At 34.5% G+C, this 19,394-nt stretch overlaps 3 protein-coding genes across 15 annotated transcripts; all 3 read left to right on the top strand.

Annotated features, from left to right (window-relative positions):
• Positions 1 to 1,754: 1,754 nt before the first annotated feature.
• Positions 1,755 to 7,819, top strand: LOC110609626. Of its 5 annotated transcripts, none has more exons than XM_021749359.2 (7): positions 1,761 to 2,105; positions 2,466 to 2,608; positions 2,993 to 3,042; positions 3,139 to 3,704; positions 5,942 to 6,022; positions 6,588 to 6,650; positions 7,389 to 7,819. In XM_021749359.2, exons 1-7 carry the CDS (start codon positions 2,052 to 2,054, stop codon positions 7,398 to 7,400), a joined length of 969 nt encoding a protein of 322 aa, XP_021605051.1. In that variant the 5' UTR covers positions 1,761 to 2,051; the 3' UTR covers positions 7,401 to 7,819. The 5 variants fall into 5 exon arrangements, with proteins under 5 accessions (XP_021605068.1, XP_021605078.1, XP_021605051.1 ...); XM_021749367.2 differs by lacking the exon at positions 7,389 to 7,819 and adding an exon at positions 6,896 to 7,332; XM_021749349.2 differs by having other exon boundaries at positions 1,762 to 2,105; positions 7,408 to 7,819.
• Positions 7,820 to 8,021: 202 nt separating this feature from the next.
• Positions 8,022 to 14,981, top strand: LOC110609663 (pentatricopeptide repeat-containing protein At2g03880, mitochondrial). 8 transcript variants are annotated; one of them, XM_021749427.2, is made up of 3 exons: positions 8,022 to 11,205; positions 11,897 to 11,992; positions 12,437 to 13,371. In XM_021749427.2, exon 1 carries the CDS (start codon positions 8,393 to 8,395, stop codon positions 10,820 to 10,822), a length of 2,430 nt encoding a protein of 809 aa, XP_021605119.1. In that variant the 5' UTR covers positions 8,022 to 8,392; the 3' UTR covers positions 10,823 to 11,205; positions 11,897 to 11,992; positions 12,437 to 13,371. The 8 variants fall into 8 exon arrangements, with proteins under 8 accessions (XP_021605119.1, XP_043816602.1, XP_021605111.1 ...); XM_043960667.1 differs by having other exon boundaries at positions 11,897 to 11,987; XM_021749419.2 differs by having other exon boundaries at positions 11,910 to 11,992.
• A 992-nt stretch (positions 14,982 to 15,973) lies between these two features.
• LOC110609691 lies at positions 15,974 to 19,002 on the top strand. Of its 2 annotated transcripts, XM_043960683.1 has the most exons (3): positions 15,974 to 16,115; positions 16,236 to 17,270; positions 17,671 to 19,002. In XM_043960683.1, exon 3 carries the CDS (start codon positions 17,756 to 17,758, stop codon positions 18,506 to 18,508), a length of 753 nt encoding a protein of 250 aa, XP_043816618.1. In that variant the 5' UTR covers positions 15,974 to 16,115; positions 16,236 to 17,270; positions 17,671 to 17,755; the 3' UTR covers positions 18,509 to 19,002. The 2 variants fall into 2 exon arrangements, with proteins under 2 accessions (XP_043816618.1, XP_021605156.1); XM_021749464.2 differs by having other exon boundaries at positions 16,236 to 19,002.
• The last annotated feature ends 392 nt before the right edge of the window (positions 19,003 to 19,394 follow it).

Raw genomic sequence — 19,394 nt, forward strand, 5'->3', positions numbered from 1 at the left:
TATCTTGAAATCATGTTTCATAATGAGGTGTAAAGCATTTTTTAATTATCCAATTAAATTAATCAGAAATGGGGTGGTCTATTCTAGTTAGGTTAAAAGTAATTTTCTAGCTTCTTGGTCTGTATTGTATTATTCCAATTCCTTTCTTCATAACTAGAAGAGGCTTCTTAATTAGGAGATAATGATAATTAAAACTTGTCCCATAAATAATTATAATCCTCTCTTTTAAAGTAATTAATAATATTTTAGCATTTTCTACAGTTTTTTAAGTTATTAAGTTGAATTACTCCTAATTAACCAAGACATAACTCATTTTGATAAACCGTTTGGTCTAAATTTGATTTAAATATTTGATTCATATATTAAATAAACAAGATATTTTTCTTAAATTTATTATTTTTTATGTACTAAAATATTTTAACATTGTTTTATTTAAAAGCTGAAAAAACTTATTCTCATCTCTCTCTATCTGGAATACAGTATGTAGAACTAGAAGCAGAAGAACGAAAGAACGAAGAGGAGAAACAGGAAAGTCATAAAATGAAGAAGATCCATATGTCTCCACTCAAAAAGAAAAGAAAAAAAAAAAAAATCACCTTCCATTAATCTCTACTGCTGCTCTAACATTATGAGAAAAAGGGTCTTCTTTTTCAAAAGAATTTGAGTACAATCTCAGTTTCTTCTCTTTCGACATCTCTCCGGGAATTGAAGCATCATGCTTTGTTGCTCTTTGTTTTTTCGTCTACCTTAGGTAGTCGGAGGTTCGGTGGCGCTTTTCTAGAGTTGGCATGTCCCTTCCGTTCGGGTATCCTGTTGGTTGAATTTGAGCTCCACTCTGTCTTGGGTTGTGTTTGGTTGGATGAGGTTTTTTAGTTTTGGGCTGGGCTCCTCCTTATGGGTTTACATGCAAGAGTTTTAAATATATATTTAAAAAATACTAACACTTTAAAATAGAAATACAATAACATATTCTTAAATAATTAAATAAATACTATTTTTAATTAACAATAATGCTATTATATTAATTTATAAAGCAGAAAAATAATTTTTATTAATTTAACGTTCCATGAAATTGTTACTTTACAAAAATAAATATCAATTTACCTAAATTTATAAAATGTATAATTTTTGTAAAGTTTAACTTATTTCATACAACTTAAATATATTCTACTTTTATACAAAATAATCATAAAACACCTTGTAACGATATATTGATAAATAAAAAAAAAATATTGTTAGTTATGCAAATAAAATTATATAATCATAACCGCCTAAAAAAATATATTTGAAATTAATAAGTAATTAAATTAATTTTCTTATAATAGAGTAAAAAATCTCAAATAATATATGTATTTAGTTAATAATTAAAAAAATACCTTAAAGCTTGGTATTTTTTTATTTATAAAATTTATTAATTAAATAAATGTATACAATTAAGTGTATGTACAAATTTTTTAATATTCAAAATAATAAAATAAGAAATTTTATTTAAAGATAAAATTAAATTTTAAAAATTTATTTTTTATTTATTTTTAATAAAAAATGAAAAAATAAATATTTTATTGAGGGATAAAAATTAAAATGCCGTTTTAACAAATTTATGAAAATTTAGTAATACTAAATAATAATTAAAAAAACAAAAACCAAAACCGAGATAATCTACTGATCGGACGTCTCTCGTGGACGCTGATTCATGATTATTTATAAATTTCTGAAATTGACGCTGATTCATGATTAGCTAAATATCACCGCCCAAAATATTTCCGGCAGTTCTCTCCAGTATTTCTTTTTTGTTCTCATTCTCTCTTTTTAATTTTATTTTATTTTTTCTCTTGGGCTCTCTCGTGCGCGCTCTTCGAAACCTATCTCATACCATTCTTTTGTCTCTCAATCTTCTCTCCTTTCTTCCTTTTTCCTTTTTATACTCAAGTTTTTATTCATAGTGAGCTTAGGGTTCTGATTCTTGGTTTAAAGTGAGACTATGTCTGGTTTTCCGCTTGATCATTTAGAGCCGATTAGTGTGTTGATTATCTAGGGTTTCGGATTTTGACATGGCCGAAGCTTCGAAAGGTCGCGTCACTATTACTCTTGGGCGTACTGGTCAGGTATTTTATTATGCTTTGAAATTTACAGTCCTCAATTGTTCTATTAATTTAAATTGGGTTTAACTGCTTGTTTGAGATTTTTGAGTTTTTGGTTTTCCGCAGTTTCTTTATATACATTTCTTCGTTTTTGGTTGATTTTTTTTTCTTTCTAGTGCTGTTTGACTGCTGGGAAAATGTAGGAGAGAAAAATGAACTTGTGTTTCATCTGGTTAAACTGAAGTAATGTAAATTTTGGCCTTGAGTTCGCGTCCTTTTGTTTTATTAATGACAATTGCTTTTTTCTAGAATATGGGCTTTGTAGTCTTCATATTGCAGATAAAACAAGCATATTCATTGTTATATTCTATAATTGCATCACAGGTGGTAAAGAGAGCTGCAGCTTTATCAGAAGTTGAATATGCTGATCCTCTGCTAGGTGCTGGAAATAAGCGGCCTGTAAGAGATAGGTTAGGAAGTAGTTCGGATAGTTTCTCATCGCATGGAACCCTAGCTAACTACAAAAGGTTAGTATTCCTTTCACTTTCAAGTTTCAATTTTGTAACTTTGAATTTGATATGAGATGAATAATTACCTTTATTTTATATCTTCTTGGTGGTTCAAAGACATTTTTATCTTTGCTGGGTTTGCTCACTTCGAAATGACCTTTTACTCCATCAATATCTAATTTTTTTTGCAGATTGTAGAAATGTTTGGAGTATTAGAGTGTTTAAACTTTAAAACCTATTAGTCAATCTGTGCTACTACTTGGGTGTAAAATGGAACTGCTACACTATGTGATATGTTTCATGGCATGATTTTGTGTTACTAGATTATGCATTTCAAGGGTATGCTTATGTAATGAGATTACCTATGAATAATATGATTGTTGTACTTCCATCTTCTTGTAGGCAAAGAGGAGACAATTATTTGACAGGTTTGATGTCTAGTGGAGTGGAAGGTAATAAACTAACTGTCCAGCATTGAAATGTAATATTTTATCAGTTTTGGGACCAATTTTTGGAGAACTGACCTTTGTGTCTTTGAATATTCTAAGATGTTCGCGTTGGTAAGGATGACCTACGATTCAAACTCATGCAAAAAAATGTTTGTAGAAGATCTCAGAATGACTACAACCAAAAAGCCATGGACCTCCGTGAAAAGTTGTCTAGGGCAGTACATTCTTCAGTCCCTCCAGTCAGTACTCTTGATGCACGGCGACACATGCCTGATAGTAAGGATGCCAGTGTCTTGAGTCGAATACCACCTACGAGAAGTACAGATAGTTTGCCTAGGATAGATTCATCAAGAAATTCTTATTCTCCTTGGACATTGGATCATATACGAAGGAGATCTCCAGATAGAATTATAGGTGGTTCTAGGGGCTTATCCCCACCCGGAAATGTGGAAGAATTACAAAGAAGGCAATTAAACAGGACGGGTGATAATGCAAGAACAGTTTCATACATGAACAAGGATGTTCTTGATGCTTCAAGGCCTGTAAGCAGTTCCACAACTTACATGACCAAGTCTGCATTGCCTGCAGTATCTTCCAAGCCTGCAGTGCCTCTTCTTGGCCAACTTCCTCCATCAAGTGGGATTCTACAGAAGAGCCCATATGTGGTATATGTTACTTTCCCTTTTTATTTCACATGTACATAATTCATAAATGAGCATACTTTTTTCCCACTCCTGTTCTTAAGTTTGTTTCCAAATGCTTATTATGTGTTGTTGAGAGTCCTTTTAATTATTAACAATATATATTCTTTACCATTGGTATCTAAGGGGTGCAGACTGCTGTCGTACATTCTTGGTGGATTTTCAATTTTGGAAAATCGAAGGAGATCAAAGCAGCAGCAGATTCCCTTTCCCACAGTATTGGCATTGGGCATATCTGAGTTTTTTCCAACCAGGGGAGAATGATGCAGTCAAGAAAAATAATAAATTTAGGAATTTTTTTGAATTAATATTCATCTTAAAATTAAGAATTTTAGGTTTCTATTATTTAGTAAATGTAATTAGGAAGTAGTATTTTAATTATTAGGAACTATATTGTTTAGAATATCCTAGTTGTTGTTGGTTTATTTTCTTAATTAGCATTAGTTTGGTATTCTCTTATTCTGGAATTTTTGGTCCTAGACTTCAAACGCTATTAATGATTTTGATTATGGTATAAATACATACGTCATATAGGTAGTTTAGTAGGGCCCATCATGATTTTTATTAACAGTGGAGAATTAATAGAAAATTTGAGATTTGTTCTCTTGCCTTTTGAGTGTTCCCTTTGCAGTTCTGGGAACTTTGGATGCAGTTTATGCTATTCTTTTTATTGTTAACAAGTGGATTTGAAACTATAGAAAATGAATTTACAGAAAATTTCTATTTCCTGTCAGATATTCTGATGCACTGTATCTTTGCTATTGATTAGAGAAATGGGACAACTCATCTTTCTTAATCCTGAAACCATTGGATTCTGCAATTTTTGGATTTCTTGTATTATATTGAGAAGGTTGGCAGTAGATTTAGTCATGGAGATGTACAAGTTTAAGTTGCAGAATGAATTTTATTACCTAGTAGAGATTCTTGCTTTTGCTTTAAGTGTTCCAGCCTTCAAGGAATATAGATTTATGAGTCCATGGTCTTCTTTTTTCCTGAATTCATCAGAAAAAATTTTTTAAAGATATTCTGGTGAAAATCTGCAATTTGCATTATCCATCTTTTACTTTCTTTTCCATCAGGAGTACCAAATGCATAATAGAGATGATATTCAGTTAGCAACTTCTGATTCTAGTTATGCAGTTGGGTTGCACTTGCCAAGCTTGAAATGGCCTTTCTAAGACCAAAGGTAGTTAGGCCAGTTGCTTAATTCTATTCTTAAAAATTGTTCAAGTGATATCTGGTAGATTGAGATGAGCGATATTGATACCCCTATGGATGTTATTGGCTGGCATGGATTGAACAACTTCTGCAGATTGCTGCAATTGACAAGTTGTTGACTCTTTCAAATAAAATTTGTTACTATATGCTTGTTACTTGATGTGGAGTGATTAAATGATTTAGAAGTAGATTGTGTGACCCTACTATTTTGTGTCAGGTTCCTGCTGGGTCAATAGGATATAGAAGAGTCTACATCTTCCTCTTTTCTTTTCAAGTGCTTTGTGTATGTTATGTTTGTTTTCGTGTCCATGATCAGCCTATCCCAAATCTCAGTTGTGAGCTAATGTTCATCTAATGGAAGTTCGACAAGAGTGGAAACTAGATGGATTGTGTTTGTGATTGTGAAAGGGAAAGGCCAGATTGTTTAGTTAAGTTTGAGCCTAAGAATCATAATTCGGATTTGGAGCGTCTTGATGGATTGTTTGCCATTGTGTTGCAATTGTAAACTTTTGTAATTTCGTATCACTCATTTTTTGGTTTTACAGTAGCGTTTGTTGTATTCAGGTGAATTCCATGGAACATATTTACTGATATTAAGTAAAACATACAGGCTTATTGCTTCTTCTGTGCAGAACCTCTACCATAGACAAAGTGTATGTGGGTGTATTTGATATAATCACATGTCATGGTTCAACTAAAATTAGTTTGTGGTTAAATTTATTTGTTCCCTGTCTTTTGTTCTGCAAGAGATCCTCTTTCTCTTGGCTTGCTGATTCTCTTCATTACCCTTCCAATCACAAGTTCTACCTTCTTTGATTAGTAGCTTTAGCATTAATGTTAAGTGCTTAGACATAATCAATTTCATAGTTCTTGTGATTACTATCTTTCATGTGCTCAGGAGACAGCTTGTACCTTCTTATGTATGTGCAATATTCTTTTTGAAACATTTGCTAACCTCCTTATTTATTTTTATTACCATGTAGAGTGAAGAACAGCAGACTGTTGAAAGCTTGTTACATTCACTGGGATTGGGGAAATATGCCATTATCTTCAAGGCTGAGGAAGTATGTTAAGTTTCACTTTCTCTAATGAAATGACTCTGAAGGATAAATTGTGTTTCTTTTCCTTTATAGTCTTCTTAAAGATGTATTCTAATTTTGGATGAAGAATGAAAATTATGTGCAAATTGATTTCTATGGGAGTAAGGGTTAGTTTATTGGATTGATTTATGTTGTGTGTTTTAGTTATATTTGCTTTCATCTTTCAGTTCCACTCACGCATGCCTGTGCAGCATATGTGATGCCCTACAGATAATGTGAAATCTGAGGAACTGCAAGATTGAAAATTTTAAAATTTCAGAGTACCTTCAACAAGCTTATAATAACATACAGTGTGGATTTGGGAGTTCGTGTTTTTGAGATATCTCATGTACTGTCATTCTTCTTGCATGTCTGTGTTTTTTTCCTTTCTTTTGATTAAGATACATTCACTGAGCAATAACTTATTACACAATCATAGCTGGATTTTTCTTGTGACCATTATTGAAATTTGTGAAGGCTTGTTGGGCTGGTATTGATAGCTTTATTCTCCCATTATCTTGGTTAGTTATATATGTGACCTATTAAACAGGTGGATATGACTGCATTGAAGCAGATGAGAGAGACTGACCTCAAAGAGCTGGGAATACCTATGGTAAGTTCCCCCCTTCTGCGCTGTATTGGGTTGCACTTTCTATATTGTTAACCTCCATTATAATAGTACATAGTTCTTTATTAATCTTTAGCCATTTCAGTATAAAAGATTGATGTTCAATGAAATTTAAACCTTGATTACAAAATTATTGAAGCATGTGCTTTTTTTGAAAAATTTATAGTTATCTGCATTTATTTGCCTTTATTCTTAAATTACCATTACTTTTTTTTTTCAATTGGTCTCAGCTTTAGGTGGTGAATTTCTGTGATAGCAATTAATTGTCAATTTGGAGTTGATTTGTCAATTTCTCGTGGGCGTATAAAGAGACTATTAGTTAGTGTAGACTTGGTGGAATCTGCTGCTGCATCTTCTTCTTCTTCTTTTTCTTCAAATCAGAAATTATAAAGGAGGGGATGAGATGGAACCTGTAATCTCTTATGCCACCATTAAACTATTAGCCCAATGATCAATTTTCTTCTGAGCATATATTATCGGACTAAAGTGGAGAGGTGAAATGAGGAGCTTTAGAGGTAGCGGTACCCATTGTGGCCTCAAGACTAGCTGAAAGTTGATGTCTAAAAAATTTGGAACTTTTTCTTTTTGTAGTTGACTAAATTCCTGATGTATTTAGTTGCATGTGTTTTTCTTGGTTGAAGAAAAGTTGTGGGTTTGTTGTGTCGCACGTAATTATTATTTGCTTTTGAAACAGTAGTAAATTGTTGCTGGTTTGTTTTCAAGAATGGTGTCTGAATTGCAGGGCCCGAGAAAAAAGATTCTTTTGGCTCTCCAGCCTCGTCCCAAGAGACAACCTTGACGATTGTAGTTTCAAAGCGAAGCTGTGCTAAGTATTATGGACAAACTCTGTGATGGGTGGCGGCAAAGAATTAGATTTGAAATGCTTTATGAATTAGAGGTGAAATTTTTGCATCCAACAGTTACTCGTTTAGCATTTTAAAGAATTTGATGGATGGCGGCAAAGAACTTTTGAGGTGTAGAATATCGACAAAACATTGTTGGAGTGCTTCTGATGTATTATTTTTTATTTACCTGATTAGGCTTATTTGTATTTAAGCTGACCGTAGAATTGCTTTATGGCACGCCGCTAGTGTAAAGAATTCAGTTGCGCATGGATGTTTCATCAATTTTTAGGAACATCTGAATTGGGTTTTTTCTTCAATCTTGTTTTCGTCATATATCTTAGATTTTTCTGTCTATTTTTCACTAGTCTTAAAATTAAATTATCATATAATCTTGATATAGTTTAATTATTTATAGTTTTATTCTTTAGTTTTGCAATTATTTATAATTTTATTTATTAATCTTATTCTTTTCTCTCTCCTCTATTATAAAGGAGAGAGAGAAAAATTAAATGGTTATTTAATTTTAAATTTAACAGAAAATGAACTGAAAGATTTAAAATGTGTATGTGATGGAAGTAAAATTTACTAAATAGTTTAATTGTTAAAATACATAAATTAAATTATTAATAGTGATAAAGCAAAGATTATATAGTAAAGTCTTGCTTTTTCCATATAGATAAATGTTTTATTAGCGGAAGAGTAAACTTACAGGGTTAGAGTCTGATTGCGAAGCAACCAGGCCTAATCAGCACTCAACCAACAGTTGGAGAGCGGAATCAAACATAATTTAAACCAAGACTCGACTAAAAGCTCTTGTACAAAGAAAATAAAGAAAAATCTTCTCATCTTCTCGCGGATGAGTTGCATAGAAGCAAGCCGGGCATGTACAAAGTGCGAACTTTAAACTTGTATCGGGGTCCATTTGAACAGCTAAACCTGACCCATTTATTTCATAGCATTGCAGATCCAGTAGGATCTTCCATTTCAAGAATTGAATCAAATCTATTTTTAAATAAACTGTCCAAATGCGGTCGAATCGACGAGGCACGCTACATGTTCGACAAAATGCCTTGCAGGGATGAGTTTGCGTGGAACACTATGATTGCCGCTTATGCCAATTCAGGGAGATTAACTGAAGCAAAGCAACTTTTTCATGAGGCTCCATTGAAGAGTTCAATCACGTGGACTAGTCTTATATCTGGTTACTGTACACATGGCTGCGAAATTGAAGCTTTTGAGTGGTACTGGCAAATGCAGCTCGCAGGACAAAAGCCTAACACATACACGTTAGGGAGTGTCATTAGGCTGTGCTCAACAATGGGCTTTCTTCGAAGAGGGGAACAGATTCACGGCTATGCGTTAAAGACTCGACTTGATGGTGATGTTTTTGTTATTACTGGTCTAGTTGACATGTATGCCAAGTGCGAGAGCATTTCGGAAGCTGAATATCTTTTCGAGATAGCGACCGATAGCAAAAATCATGCCACATGGACAGCTATGCTTGCTGGGTATTCTCGTAATGGGGATGGGTTTAAAGCAATCAAGTGTTTTCGGGACATGAGAACTGAAGGTGTCGAGTCTAATCAATTTACTTTTCCTAGCATTTTAACAGCTTGTGGAGCAATTTCAGCTCATGATTTCGGTGTTCAAGTACATGGTTGTATAGTTAGGAGTGGTTTTGGTGCCAATATTTTTGTTCAAAGTGCATTGGTTGATATGTATTCAAAATGTCGAGACTTGAGTAATGCAAAGAGAGTGTTGGAGAATATGCAGATTAATGATGTGATTTCTTGGAACTCCATGATAGTGGGGTGTGTAAGGGAGGGGTTTGAAGAGGAAGCTTTGTCTTTGTTTCGTGAAATGCATGCAAGAAATATGAAGATTGATGATTATACCTACCCATCTGTGTTAAACTCTTTTGTATCCATGAGGGATATACAAAACGCAAAATCTGTCCATTGTTTAATTGTCAAAACTGGATTTGGGGCATATAAGCTCGTGAACAATGCCCTTGTTGATATGTATGCTAAGCAGGGCAAGTTGGATTATGCGTTTATGGTATTTGACCAGATGCCAGACAAGGATGTTATCTCGTGGACTTCCCTGGTTACTGGATGTTCATACAATGACTCTTATGAAGACGCTATCAAGTTGTTTTGTGACATGAGAATTGCAGGTATATGTCCTGACCAAATTGCCCTTGCCAGTGTTCTGAGTGCTTGTGCAGAACTGACAGTTATGGAATTTGGGCAGCAAGTTCATGCTACCATTATTAAATCTGGTCTTGGATCATCCTTATCAGTAGATAACTCTCTTCTGACGATGTATGCAAAGTGTGGATGTATAGAAGACGCCAATCATGTATTTGACTCCATGAGAACTCGGAATGTCATCAGTTGGACAGCTCTAATAGTTGGATATGCAAAGAACGGTAGAGGAAAAGATTCTTTACATTTTTATGATCAAATGATTGCTACCGGCACAAAACCAGACTTCATTACATTTATTGGTTTACTATTTGCCTGTAGCCATACTGGTCTTGTGGAAGAAGGTCGCCAATACTTTGAATCAATGGACAATGAATACGGGATCAAACCAGGTCCTGAACACTATGCTTGCATGATTGATCTTTTGGGACGCTCAGGAAAACTTGCTGAGGCAAAGGAATTACTTAATCAAATGGTTGTAGAACCAGATGCAACTGTATGGAAGGCACTGCTTGGTGCTTGCAGAGTACATGGAGAGCTGGAATTGGGAGAGACAGCAGCAAAGAAACTCTTTGAATTGGAACCCGTGAATTCTGTGCCTTATGTACTGTTATCTAATATGTATTCCCTTGCTGGCAGATGGGAAGATGCTGCAAGAGTCAGAAGATTGATGAAATCCAGGGGGGTTAATAAGGAACCAGGCTGCAGTTGGATTGAGTCTAACAGCAAAGTGCATACCTTTATGTCAGAAGACAGAAGTCATCCAATGATGAATGAAATTTATTTAAAGATTGATGAGATAATTATATTGATCAAGGAAGCTGGTTATGTGCCAGACATGAATTTTGCACTTCAGGACATGGATAAAGAAGGTAAGGAGCTTGGTCTAGCTTATCACAGTGAGAAGTTGGCTGTGGCTTTTGGGCTTCTCACTTCACCCCAGGGAGCGGCAATACGTATTTTCAAGAATCTCCGGGTTTGTGGAGATTGCCACGCTGCTATGAAATATATATCAAAGGTATATCTTCGCCGTATTATTTTGAGGGATTCAAATTGTTTCCATCATTTCAGAGAAGGCAAATGTTCCTGTGGAGATTACTGGTAGGTGGTTGATGCTGATCGTTTATTATTATGGGGACCTGCTTCTCATGGACTTGAAATGGAACAGATGGTTCCTGATATTTGCCAGATTTGAGTAGTCAGATTCTGCACATTCAAGGTTGCTAAGTTCAAGCTTATTTGTCATATTTTGTATAATTCAGAAAGAGATGTATATGCCAGACAAATGATCAAGAAGCAGATGTTTTCACACAGATTACAAATGATAGAGCTGCAATATTATATAACGAACACCGATTTAAAAGAAAATTCAAACCTTCTAGAGCAGATGCTTGGATAGGTTACTGAAGATCTGATTGGATATAATGATAGCTGTCTTGGATGATGCAGCTTAGAGGATCTCCCCATCAGATGGAGTGAAGTTATTTGGTATTGAAATCTCTGGCCTTAACACATGATTTGAAATATTTACTGATTTACAAAATGTTGCAATTTTCTCTCTCTGTAGTATGTTGCTGTACAAAAGAAAAATAATGTGGAACTCCATGAATGCTAAGAAACTCTAGTCAGTACTTTTCAAACGAGTTTCAAGTGTTAAAATTGGTTTACTTTTCAGGATTGGATATTATTGATCAACTACAATTCGTTACTTCTATATGAGAATTGAGATTGAATAATCCTTTTGAGTTCCATGTTGTGCATTCCAGAAATTTGGTCTCAACTTTAGTTTTTTCTTATCATTTGGAGGAAATTGGAATACATGAAATGGAAACCAAAGCTTGATATTATTAGTGTCTGATTTTTCCCATTACTGGAAGCTTATTATAAGCTGCAACAGTAAATCATAATACCAAATGATCTTTTTTTTTCCCTATTGGTTCCTGACAAAATGTAGGAAAGAGAATGGAACTTATGTTTTGAATAATCTATGGTATTTGTGGAACTAATCAGATACAAACATCTACTTAAACTGAGGTTCATATAACTGTTTAGCCTTGATTTTTTGTGCCAATTATATTACCAATCACAATTGCTTATTCTCTAAAATGTGGGGTTTATATTTTTCAATATTGCCGGATAAACCAAGCACATCTATCATTAAATTGCGATGACTTGTCAGGATAATGTTGCAGGTGGTAAAGAAAGCTGCAGCTGTATCAGAGCTCGACTATTCTGATCCCCTGGCAGGTGCTGGGATTCGTAAGAGAGAGGTTAGGTAGTAATTTGGACTTATCACATGGAAGCCTAGCTAACACAAAAGTGTGTTTTTCTTTCATTTTTATGTTAAGTTGGTAACTTTGAATTTTATATGAGCTGAATAATGGTGTTCATTTTTAATATTTCATGGTGGTTCAAAGTCATTGTTAAAATATTACACATACTCTAGTGGGTTTGCTCACTTTGAAGTGACCTTTTAATTCCTCATATTGATTGTAGAAAATTTGGAGAATTATGGAGAATTTAAATTGTGTTGATCAATTTGAGCTTGGGTGTAAATTGAACCTAATGTGCTACATGGCAAATTACACGATGTCCTTTAGAGTCACTAGTGTATGTGAATAGCTTGGTTTTGTGTCGTTAGCACATGTGTGTTTCAAGAGCTTTTTTCTAATGAGTTCACCTAAGGAGAATGTTATGGTTATATTTGATCTTCTTGCAGGCAAAGAGGAGACAGTTATTTGACAAGTTTGAGTGCTGACGCTGTGAAAGTTAGCATACTTGCCGTCCAACTCCAGCACTGAAATACCATTTATTTTCTCAGTTGCGACTTAATTTTTGGAGAACTGACCTTTGTGGTGTGGAATAATCTAAGATGTTGCAGCTGGTAAGGATCAAACTAATGCAGGAAAAAAGAAAAGGTTTCTAGAAGAACTTAGAGCGACCATGACTGGAAAACCATGGACTTGTGTGAAAAGTTGTCTATAACAGTGCAGTCTTTAGGCCCTGCACTCTATACTCTCTTGATGTATGGAAGCGTATGCCTGATCCCAAGTACACCAATATCTTGGGTCATAATATTTGTCATGGATAGATTAGTCAAAAAATTCTTATTCTGCATGGACATTTGATTATACGGGAGGGAGGTTCCACTTCCAGATAGAATTATAGGTAGTTCTGGGGCTTTACCCCAACCCAGAAATGTGGAAGAATTGCCAAGAACGCAATTAAGCACGATATTTGATTATGCAAGAGCAGTTTTATACATGAACAAGTATGTTCTTGATGCTCCAGGGCCTGTGTGTAGTGCCATAGCTTTCATGACCAAGTCTGTGACCCTTTGTTGCCTGCAGCGCCTCTTCTGGGCCAACTTTCACCAAGTGGGATTCTACAAAAGGAATATAGATTGTAAAATATATGATATAACTGTTTCATACAAAGAAATTGTAAAGATTTCCCAGTCAAAATCTTGCATTTTGCATCCTTTGCTCAATTGTATTTACTTTCATTGCCAGCAGGAGTACCAAATGAATGATAGAGGTGGTATTCCGTTGGCATCTTCTGATTCTAGTCATGCTGTTGGGTTTCACTTCCTATGTTGTTGAACTTTTTACCATCTCTTTCTTTCTGGAAAAATGATTTACTTTTTTCATTTTTTATCTCAGCTTTAGATGGTAAATTTTTGTGATAACAAGCAGCTTAATTCATAGTTTGATTTTTCAACTAAATGCAGCCATGTACTATCATTTTCATGAAGTTCCACACTGCCTTTCTTCTCAGATTAGACTTTGCAAGTTCCCAGGAAAAAGTAGTCTTCTTCCTCTGGGCTCTAGAATGGAAGAATGGGTTCAGCATCGACTCCAGAATTCCTTCCCCGACTACAAAAGAAAGAAAGCCTTGCTTCTAATTTGGTTTGGCATTCTAAGGAGCAACTTCCCAGTAGGCTCGAATAGGTTCCATCCTACGGAGTTTTATTCTATCACACTGCAAAATTTTTGCATCCAACGACTGCCTGATTTGTTAAGATTTTGATAGAGTGCGGCACAAAATTTTCGAGATTTAGAATATAGGCTAATATTGTTAGATTATTTTTCATATATGTGCATATATATATATTTATATATATACATGTATATATTTTATGTTCTAGGAATATGACTATGCATTCAAACTATATCCATAGGATTTGTTCATGGTGACATGGTGCTATTGCAAATAATTAACTTGGATATGGATGTTGGATCAATCTTTTAGGAGCATATGAATTGGACTTCTTTTCTCCGCCAGATTTTCTCACGTATGATTTAGATATTTTTAAAGCTGATTTCTTTGAACAAAACCCAAACAGAGGATCACAACTTGGTGAAGAAGGTTGGCGTGGTCTCATGTGGATCTAATTGTTTATGCATTTATACTTTTACTTTGATAGCCAGCAGTTCAAATGATAAATTTATCTCTTCTGCTAATGTTGCCCGCCAATTATTTGATGAAAAAGCGAAGAAAATCATTGTTCTAATGTCTTTGAAGCCTCTGGTGTCTCCAACCGAGTGTAAGCTTTGCTCACTCTTTTTGGCATAAAATTATATGTACGTTTCCTTGAGTTATTTATCAAATATTATTGTCTATTGCTTTTGTCGGATATGAACATCGAAATTGGCTCCATGTGGTTGCAAATGGGTTTGACCTGAATTTAAATATCTTGATTTTACTGTGGGTTTGATCAGTTGCATAAATAATTTACAAAATATGTAGACTTGAATTAATTTTTACTGCAAACTTAAGCTCTGATAACAGCATTACGGAATCCAAACAGTAAGAACTATAGTCTTGAGTTGAAGACGAGGCTTAGGTTGCCAACCCAGTTCATGAAGGTTTAGGGAAGATCTGTGGAACTTTTTCCCCCTGAACTGAGTACAATTTGATGTGATTGCGGTTTAAGAACAATTTGCTACAACATTATCACTTCTCACATTCACCAGTAGGACATCAGCTATGAAATGTATAATTCTTGAATTTTGATGATCTCTTTGACAAACTTGTTTCCTCAAGTAAGATTCCCTGTCAATGTGGCCAAATTGGTTGAGTTCACTATTCGCTAACCAATAAATAGTGATCCATTCTTTAATGTATGTGATTCTATGGAATAATAGTAATATGTACATTTTTGTAGTTTTATTGTATCCTAGGGCCTAGAAGTTCTTGGCGCGTTTTTAAAACCAGTTAGCATTGTGATTTGAGAGTCAAATATGTTTTTTCTATTAAAAAACATAATTCTATATTATGTAAAAAGCTATCCTCTTATTTTTTTTAATGTTTTTATTGCTAAAACTTATCAAATTTAATTTAAAATCATTTTTAATACTCTTTTAACTAATAAATTCAAAAAATATATATCATTTTGAAAGGAATTCCAACAACAAATGTCAAACGATCCTTAATAAGTGGAATTGATGTTTGTGCACCAAATGTTCAAAGTAGCAAGTGAAATGTGGAATGGCTTTGTGCTGGGGGGTCATATTCTTTCAAAATATATGCCTTTTCAATTCTGTTGCCATTATAGCTAGCAATCATAGGATGCCGAGTCATATTTTGTCCTCCTTTGCTAAAAAGAAGATGCTGGGATTGGATTTGGTAAATACTTATCAAAGTAAAACGAATTTGCTTCTTTTTTTTCTCTTATTTCTAAAATAGCCAAAGTTTGTCTTGGTCAAGATTGTACTACTGTCTTTGCCACCTGATATGTAGGCCTGATGCCCAGCTTTTCACAGGTTTCTTAATAATCAAATACGATAATACGGAAGATTTATGTTTGATTTTTCTCCCTAAAATCAACGGTGTCTCAGTCTACTATTTTAAACTTTTGTGTAATCACCACTAATTTATCATAGGTTCCTTGTTTTAGTTATATGTTTGAGTTTTCCAAGTTTCATAGGAATGTGATGGTTGATAAATGAGTCAATATGGGTGTGTATTATGTTGCTCCAGGAGTATGGATTTCCCAGTTCCTTCCTTTGATCTTTTCCTAGTTTTTTGCCTAACTGATATGACAGCATACTGTACGAGTGATGTTTCGTGGATGCTTTCTTCTTTTTTTTTTCTTTTTTCTTTTTTCCTCCTTGAAATGCCTGCTTGATCTTTTCTCTGTGCTACCAAACAATAACTAACAACTGAGAGCAAAATCAATATGAAAAAAAAATAGTGTAACAACCTTTTTTTTTCTTTCTTTGCAGTTCTATTTTAGTATTTTAGGCTAGGAAGGCCTTAGATGGAAATACAGTGAAGCAGGTAAAAGAAGGTCTTTAATCCCAGACCCACATATAGAGATGCAGAGGACTTTGCTTTCTTGTAAACTGTCATATTTTGATGCAGAAAGGATTTTGCTTCAGAATTGCCATAAAGAGGTATGTACATACATAATATACATGTTAACTATTCCACAAGAACCCAAGTCTTTTTCCAGGACTACGGTCATTTGCTTTATTCTTAAACAACTGATAAATTATTTTCTTTCTTTGGCTCAGTCAATCTTGGCATTCTCTGCGGTTTCTTAATATGCTTAAAATTCCATGGGATTTGTCCAGAAGGTAAGGAAAATATATATATATATTGGGAACAGTGAGTTGGGGTTGGCTTATGGTAGGGACCACGTTTTAATATTCTATCAACACATGGATAAATGAAATAAAATGAGCAAAAAATCAATCAATCAACCAACCCACCCACCTAGCCACCATGAGCAAATCTCCCCTATTTGGTTTCATTTTATTCCACATGTTGAGATGGAGAAATGCTTTGATGACAGCATACCTGCTTAGAATTCTTCTCCTAAAGCAAGAAAATAATTTGAATAGATTGGAAAAAGGAGTGGGAATTGATAAGCATGATAGATCCATTGGTGAAAGAAAGTCCACCAATGGGAGATATAGTTGGAGAGACAATAGAATAACAGCACAATCTAATAGTTTTTAACGTGTCTCCAAAGCTACAAAAAGTGGGGTCCAACTATAACAACTGTCCAACCCAAATGCTTTGCCCATATATATAATAATATTTATTAATTGATGACTTGATTCACCTTAAAATATATGCTTTTGGGTATATAATATTAGGGTTTTGCCTGCTCTAAGAAGATATGTCCAGATCTTATGAAGACGTTAATTTGTATATTTGCTTGCATCATTGCCCCACTTCTTATTATTCTTTTGTTTAACAACTACTCTCCCCTACTATTCTAAATTAACATTCTCAAATCATGGTCAAGATAGACAATATTAAAGCTTTCTTTTTTTAATTGTGGGTGGTGGGATAATTACACAGAAGCTTCATCAAATGCTGAATAATCACATTTCTACAGAACCCAACATTTTTTAAAATTTTATTAGGAGAACTGTTAGTGGATGGGACTGGGTACCCACAGCTATAATATATGGATAAGCTCAGGTAGAGGACATTACGTGAATCCACTGAGTCATTAGTTGGTTCATTAAAATAATCTCAGATACGTATTTTAAGTACAGTGGAGAGTTTGTTGCAAAGCTAGAGCCCCTTCCTTCCAGGTGATTACATCCCCTTCTTTCTTTGACTTTTGTTAATTACAATTAATAAGATAATCTTTATCCTCTCTTTAAGCATGGAATTTTTGTTTTTAAATATCCTAGTGGTACTATAATTGCATGGTTTTATATGTTTAATATTTGCTTATAGACCATGGAATCCTTGTTAATAAAGCACACTGAATCCTCTTTGATGGAGAACGTATGAGGTGTATCTATTACAAAATTGAAAACAAGTTTTTTAAAACCAATATTGCATGAGACGGCTCTCTGTTCTGACTTTTCTTTTCTTCCTCTTTTTTTTTTTTTTTAAAAAAAAAAAAGGTTTTATTATTGACCCCTGGGCATGTTCATTATTATTAAATTAATCCTGTTTTGTGATGCAATGTATCGTTTGAAGCAGAGTTTACTATAAAAGGAAGAGAAGCAGAAGGACTAGAACGTGTATTAGCACTGCGAAAAATCCTTCTTTTCTCACTTCAAGATAGATGGACAAGGAGTCATCCACTATTCTTTCTTCAACATTAGATGGAGAAAATTGTCATTCTTTTGAATCCTGTGTTGAGAAGAAGCTCAAATTATTCGGGTTTGAGCTGAATCCTTGCAGGAATGATGAGAGCTGCCTGAAAGTTTCTGCAGAAGGAGATGAAAGCGTGAATTCATCAAACGTTGTTTCATCTGAAAGGGATAAACCTGTCAAGGAGAAAAGTTTGACAGCCGATCCTGATGATAAGAAGTTTGAGTGCCAGTACTGTTTCAAGGAGTTCGCAAATTCACAGGCTTTAGGAGGTCACCAAAATGCTCATAAGAAGGAAAGAATGAAAAAGAAGAGATTGCAGCTTCAAGCCAGGAAGGCCAGCATCAGCTGTTATCTTCAACCTTTCCAGAAAAACCTCAGTTACAATTGCCACGGCTCAAAATGGTTCTATGATCCTTCCTGCTATACTCCTGAATTCAATCTCTGTGAGGAGTCTCAGATTAGTTTCATTCCCTACGACCAAGATTCTCATATTAATGCGTCTCAGGTACCAAATTGGTATGCTATACCTGCTCAGGTCCCTTTCCAACAAGAAACTTGTATGTTCACTTTAACACGTCCTGACAGATCCAGAGAGCACAGGCCTGTCATTAAGAAGCGTTCACCTTTACCTGCTTCCAAGCAAACCTGTAAATCTTTGGATCTTCAGTTAGGCCTTGGTCTGCAATCAAATATACGAAGCTCCACAAGAACTGGGATATAAATTGTACCTGCGTAGATTAAGAGTCCCACACCTTTCTTTCAACTCTGCATGAGTGGAAGAAAATACACACAAAAAAAATAGTGATTCTGATAAGCTGGTTACCTCAAAGATTGCTGTCGAAGACATCAAGAACGATCATACACGCATAGTGTCATCTATGATTCAATTTCCCTTAATGAAATTAATCTTACAGACATGATAAACTGTAAGGATGAGGAGAGCTCACAAGTTGGATGTTGGTACATTCAGCAGAAATAGCTGTTGGGCTGATGAAAGCTTGCTAGAATTTGAGCGCTTGAGCTTGGTCAGCACGTAGAAGCCAAGATTTTTAATGTATTCTATTCATAGTTACTCATTTTTTTCAGTTTATTACAATTATTTGTTGATGTAAATTCTGCGACTCGCTTGCAAAATGAGATGTAAATCCCAGTATTGCAATCTGTCCTAATGTTTATACTACGGTGATTAATTAATATGGTTCAAGTTTAGTTTTATCAGTAGAGACTAACTGGCGTAGTGATGAAGACACGCCCACCCGTTTGTTTAATTCAAGTGCGAACCTCTCATCCCCATTGTAACATATGTGATTGCTAAATATGGATTCATAGAACAAACTTGGAGATTAAAAATGGACATTGTCGCGATCTTGCAAGAAAGGATTCGTCTCTCTCGGTTACTTTACAGAGACGACAAAATCAGAAACAACAATCCTTCATCAAAATCCAAATCAACACTGAGCTACTCTTATTTCTTTCAACCAAATGACAACCTTAAAATTTACTGAAAAATATAATGACTTTGGGAATAGAGTAATCCCAATAAAACATCAAATTGAGCCAATCAGAATGAAATAAAAAATGGAACAAGTGGAAGAACATGTATGCAC

The sequence above is a fragment of the Manihot esculenta genome, chromosome 1 (assembly GCF_001659605.2).
Source record: "Manihot esculenta cultivar AM560-2 chromosome 1, M.esculenta_v8, whole genome shotgun sequence".
In the NCBI taxonomy this organism is placed as follows: domain Eukaryota; kingdom Viridiplantae; phylum Streptophyta; class Magnoliopsida; order Malpighiales; family Euphorbiaceae; genus Manihot; species Manihot esculenta.

What these genes read in the sequence shown, in the direction of transcription:
- LOC110609691 (XM_021749464.2), top strand. Translation starts at nt 17,756, where the DNA reads ATGGACAAGGAGTCATCCACTATTCTTTCTTCAACATTAGATGGAGAA.
- LOC110609663 (XM_043960659.1), top strand. Translation starts at nt 8,393, where the DNA reads ATGTACAAAGTGCGAACTTTAAACTTGTATCGGGGTCCATTTGAACAG.
- LOC110609626 (XM_021749349.2), top strand. Translation starts at nt 2,052, where the DNA reads ATGGCCGAAGCTTCGAAAGGTCGCGTCACTATTACTCTTGGGCGTACT. An exon ending in GATGTCTAGTGGAGTGGAAG is followed by an intron (nt 3,043 to 3,138) that starts GTAATAAACTAA and finishes GAATATTCTAAG; the next exon opens with ATGTTCGCGTTGGTAAGGAT. An exon ending in TTATCTTCAAGGCTGAGGAA is followed by an intron (nt 6,023 to 6,587) that starts GTATGTTAAGTT and finishes CCTATTAAACAG; the next exon opens with GTGGATATGACTGCATTGAA.